The sequence below is a fragment of the Triticum dicoccoides genome, chromosome 1B (genome assembly GCF_002162155.2).
Source record: "Triticum dicoccoides isolate Atlit2015 ecotype Zavitan chromosome 1B, WEW_v2.0, whole genome shotgun sequence".
In the NCBI taxonomy this organism is placed as follows: Eukaryota; Viridiplantae; Streptophyta; class Magnoliopsida; order Poales; family Poaceae; genus Triticum; species Triticum dicoccoides.
In genome coordinates, this window is record NC_041381.1 from 262,719,216 (window position 1) to 262,724,450 (window position 5,235).

The following is a 5,235-nucleotide window of genomic DNA, read 5'->3' on the forward strand; positions in this document are numbered from 1 at the left end:
ATATATATATATATATATATATATATATAGGGAAAATGCATCCTACTACCGGGTGTAGCTACACCCATTTCTCATATACTACCATGTGGTAGTATATACTCTACTTTATTATTTTTAGTATGTTTATATACTACATCTAAGATACTCCAAAGTGAGTTATATGAAAAAATTGCAAGTGAGCTCATGGTTTTATTGTATTTATGAAATACGTACATATTTGTACGCGAAATAGAGTATGCACAAAATATGATACATACTACCAAAAAAGTAGTATATATACTACCTAAACATTCTTATATACTACATACTACGTGTACATACTCTCCAATATGATAGATACTACCTAGAACGTATCAAAAAAAAGTGGGAGTAACTACACCCGGTAGTAGGAAAAATTTGTCCTATATATATATATTTATATATATAGGAAAAATCCATCCTACCACCCGGTGGTAGTTACCCCACATGTCTCATATACTAGCATGTGGTACTATATATACTATTTTATTATTTTAAATGTGTCTATATATTATATCTAAGATATTTCAAAACAAGTTACATGAAAAAATTGCATATGAGCCCATAGTTTTTGTTCTATTTGTGAAATACGTACATATTTGTACGTAAAAAAGAGCATACTCAAAAAATGGTACATACTACCTAAAAATTTGTATATATACTACCTAATCATTGTTATATACTACAGGGAAAATCCATCCTACCACCCGGTGGTAGTTACCCCACATGTCTCATACGCTAATCTAAGCCCGAGCGCAGAATAACTTATCGTACGCTCCGGCTGTCTAAACCACGTTCAAACCACTAAAATTAATCACCTTACCATGTCCCAGCCCACCATTTCCACCTCATGGTAATACTTGGTCTTAAATTACTACAAGTCACTATATTTTTACTATCCTAGTCCATTAGTTTATTCCACAGTAAAACTAATTGATTAATTACTACATATGGCAGTACTATTACCATAGTTCAAGACGAGCTATGCTTGCTCGTAATTTGCTTGTTGTGCTTTTATGACATGCAGTAAAGGACTGGCTAGTAATTGGTGATCTGGGCGTCGTACATGCTTCCCCACCTCATGGCTGACCTCGCCTAGGCTAGTTATTCTTTGTTGCATCATGTTTAAATTTCTTTTAAACTTGAAATGGGGATTGAGTAAACCCTAGCAATTAAATCTAATAGGTTCAAATATTTTTTTCAATGAGCCCAAAATGCCCTTCAGAAAAGTTCATGATTTTTGATAAAGGTGAAAACCTCTGCCAAAAATGATGCACATATTTCTAGGTCATTTTTGGATTTTTGAATTAACACAAAATTATTTGAATTGGAGCCATTTAAATGCTATATATATTATCATACATGGACTACTCTCTGAACCTGCATGTGAACCAACATCAAATTGGTAAGACCAATATTTCAGATGGGAGGGTGTGCAATGGAGAAAATTCTGAAACATGAGCATCTGGTCTTGCTACTTACTCTCATTCTGAAAATCAAGACAGTGGAATGTAATCTATACCCTCCTTCTCAAAATATAAGACATTTTTTGATGCTATCATAGTGTCAAAAAATGTCCAACATTTTGGGACGGAGGGAGTATTTCAGTATGAAGGAACCAAGGCTTAAGGCTCTCAACATAGGTAACAATTGACATGCCACAATAGCCAAAACATTCTGACTGGAATCAATACAGTAAGAGAACCCCACCTCAAGTCAAATATCTTAAATATAGACACCCTTTTTTAGTGATGGCTACCAGCTGCAAAACGAGTGAGGCAAGAAGAATGCACGAGAAAACTCACCATACCAAAAGGGCGACACCACTGGCGTTAATCTGGGCCCGGTGGATGCCGAGGGGTGATCCTGTAGTCGTCTATGGTGTGCTCGTTGGTGCTGCTGATTTGAGGAAGAGATAACGATGCGCAGCACCAGCCACCGCCGCTCTGTTCCGTTCGCCGTCACCGCCGGCGACGCCACATGGCTCGAGGCCCTATCACGGTCGCAAGGGAGGAGACGAGGATAGACACTGGAGAGGTGAGTGGATGATGGCGACGGCGGCTGGGCTCCGTACGTACCAGGCTCGCAGGGGAGGGCGTGGAGGAAAGGAGGTGGAGCGGCAATGACGACGGCGGCGATGTGGCAGGGAGACGAGGCGGCTGCTACTCGAGGAGGGATGGGAAAGGGGGGAGGGGAGAGGCGCTGCGCTAGGTTTTTACCACCCACCCGGCACGTCCCATTCTTCGCGTACCAAGAGCCGAAAAAACCCATCTTATTTTCTGGAGACCACGTATAAGGAGCCCACCCGTCATCAGCCCCTGGATGCTGCACATGCGTCGTCGAAGGATTTGAAATTTTAACGGCGTAGGGATCGTAAGGCAGTTAAACCGTTCAATAGTGAAAATATCGAACGGTTCAATTCATCCCATCGCGCGAAGGCCTCCAGAATGGCGGGTAGCCAGCAATCTTTCCTAGTTAGATAGGAGGCCTTGATCCCACTAGGGGAGATAAGATGAGCAAAGCTCTCTCAGTTATAGTTAAAAGGCACTGGAAACTAGACTTGGTTATGAACACCCTGCAGGATTGCCTCAAGTCTGGTTGCTACAGCTGAGAGAATCGAGTGGACCTATAGGTGTGCGCGGGATAGCAACGGTGAGTAACAACCTATGTTCTGATGCTTGTGAGGTCAAGGGACCGAAGTGATAAACGAAATCAGTGTTAGGTAGAGATAACCGAAGACACACGGGGATGAATATGTATCCATTTACTTCCTTGGAGGGAAGCTAGTCACTGTTGGAGAGGTGCGAAACCACAAAACCTTCCTACACAATGAGGGCGATGTCCAACCACTCGCGGTAGACCTTGAGACGGCCTCCAAACCTTTACAAACAATTGGGTAATTCACAACCTCACCGGTGCTCCTACCGCCTAGGAATCTCCAACCTCTTATATGTTCCACCATTCCATGCTAATGCTATTCTCTTCGTGAAGGGCTAATAACTGGTTCATTCAAAAGCCAACTTTGTTTGATCTAAGAAATTGTCTTGCTGGATTATTGTTCTTTTGGCTTAATTGCTTGCTGAAAGTTGATATTTTTCTTGTTGTTTGGCGTTGTTGATATAGTCTCATTTATCCAAATTTCGAAGGTGAACTTAAGCTGCAGTATTTTAAAATATTGATATTATCTCCATATGGTTAATGGTCAAGAAGAATGAACACTCCAGTTTAAAAAGGATGGAAAGAAATTTGCATTTCCCTTCCCATCATTACTCCTTTATCTGTCGATCAAAATAGCTCAAGGGTTCTTTCCTGAGCACAGGAACTATGATACTGAGCCTTGTTAACTACTACTACCTCAGTTCCATAATTCTTGTCGTGGTTTTAGTTCAAACTAAAACCACAAGAAGAATTATGGAATGGAGTAGTATTTTTTTTTTTGAAGGGGAGCCTTGGCGCAGTGGTAAAGCTGCTGCCTTGTGACCATGAGGTCACGGGTTCAAGTCCTGGAAACAGCCTCTTACAGAAATGTAGGGAAAGGCTGCGTACTATAGACCCAAAGTGGTCGGACCCTTCCCCGACCCTGCGCAAGCGGGAGCTACATGCACCGGGCTGCCCTTTTTTTTTAGTAGTATTTTTTGTTTGCACTATGTTGTAGCACCATTATCCGTTTGTTCTGCAATGGTGACATGTTTTTTTTCTCATTTACATTATCAATGCTACCAGGAAATGGAGGCAACTTGTTATGTCACTGTGGATGAGAATCATTATGCTTATTTTGATCAAGTGGACAAGCTAAGTAACTATGGCGCTCACAACAATGAGACTTTGTCAAGTCTGCTTTGGGCTTTCTTCCATTATTGGGCATACCAGCATGATTACACACAAGATGTTATATCAATTCGTACGGGAAAGATCATTAGGTAATGTTGCATACTTGCTCAACCACCCGTTCATTCCCACATTTATCGGTGCTGAGCTTTTGTTCCTTCCCTGGCCCCTTTCTTTATCTCATGATGCCGAACTGTGTTCAGCAGCATTTATTTTTAGTCACATTTAGTATGGTATTCCCATCGTTGCAAAATGTACAGGTAGGACGTATTATTGTTGATTAGGACAAGGCTTTGACCAAAAACATTTAATATGTTGTTATGTGATACAAATCATCGTAAGTACTTCTGAATGCGAATTTAATAGCTTCAATTCTATGTGAAATAAATTACATACTACAGTAATGGTTGGTCAAAGCATTGTTTTAACCAATCAAAATGCGCCCTGCATCTTGCAAAAGAGGGATTACCTTCTCTTGTCAAACCAACTAGTGAATCATGAAAGAGTTGAACATGCAATCAATGAAGCAAAGAAGCTTGTGTTTTTCCTTATTCCATAGTGGAACATGAAGTAGTTTGAGAAATTGTTTATCTTCATACATGTGGCACTTTCAGTAAGCACATGAAGGACTGGACAAGACGTGTCGGAAATGACAGGCATCTCATTTGTATTGAGGACCCTTTCGAGACCTCCCATGATCTTGGCCGTGTCGTCGACAAGTTCAGTATCAAGATCCTCCGAGAGGAATTTGAGCGAGCCGCCAATATATTGCAGTATGATCCAAACCCAAGTGTGAAGCTCTTTGAGCCATATGTGCCACGTCCTCCATCTGGGACCCTTGACGAGGAAGGGATTCTTAGTACCGCGGGAGCTATAATATGATGATACTACAAACCTGTATCACGGAACCCCTTTGTTTACATGTTTGTTATGGCTTACCTTAGTTGTGCATAGCTGTACAATAGATGCTTAGTTGTAAAGTAACTAGATGTGGAGGTAGGAGTGTGTACCTGCTATATAAGGGTGTCTATTATCATCAGATCCAGAGTCTTGATTAATTATTTTGCGTGTACAAGGCGATGTTTGGACCAGACGACTGAATATAGATTAGTAAAATAAGTCTGCTGCTGAGAGGAACCTTAGGCTGTGTATCTGCCTTTCAACCACCGTTAGATCTTTTTCTTTTCTAACTAGGTAAATGCCCGTGCGTTGCAACGGGAGCATATATTATTATTCTAATGGTTTAACAACAATCGTATCTCAATGCTACTCTTCTTCTTCGCCCATTCTTCATATCTCCACCTCTGTCAATGACGCGTCCGGCTCTCGATCCCTCCTGCACCCCATCCAAACACACATATTAATTTTTCTTAGATGACAGTGCCTCAT

At 41.1% G+C, this 5,235-nt stretch overlaps 1 protein-coding gene across 1 annotated transcript in view; it reads left to right on the forward strand.

The window, feature by feature from the left end:
* Positions 1-4,983, forward strand: part of LOC119330814 (UTP:RNA uridylyltransferase 1-like) — a 25,551-nt gene extending 20,568 nt beyond the window's left edge. Inside the window, exons 5-6 of the mRNA XM_037603945.1 lie at positions 3,742-3,938; positions 4,461-4,983. Of these exons, the coding sequence (XP_037459842.1) occupies positions 3,742-3,938; positions 4,461-4,728 (465 nt within the window). The 3' untranslated portion in view covers positions 4,729-4,983. The remainder of the gene's footprint in view (positions 1-3,741; positions 3,939-4,460) is intronic.
* Positions 4,984-5,235: the final 252 nt, after the last annotated feature.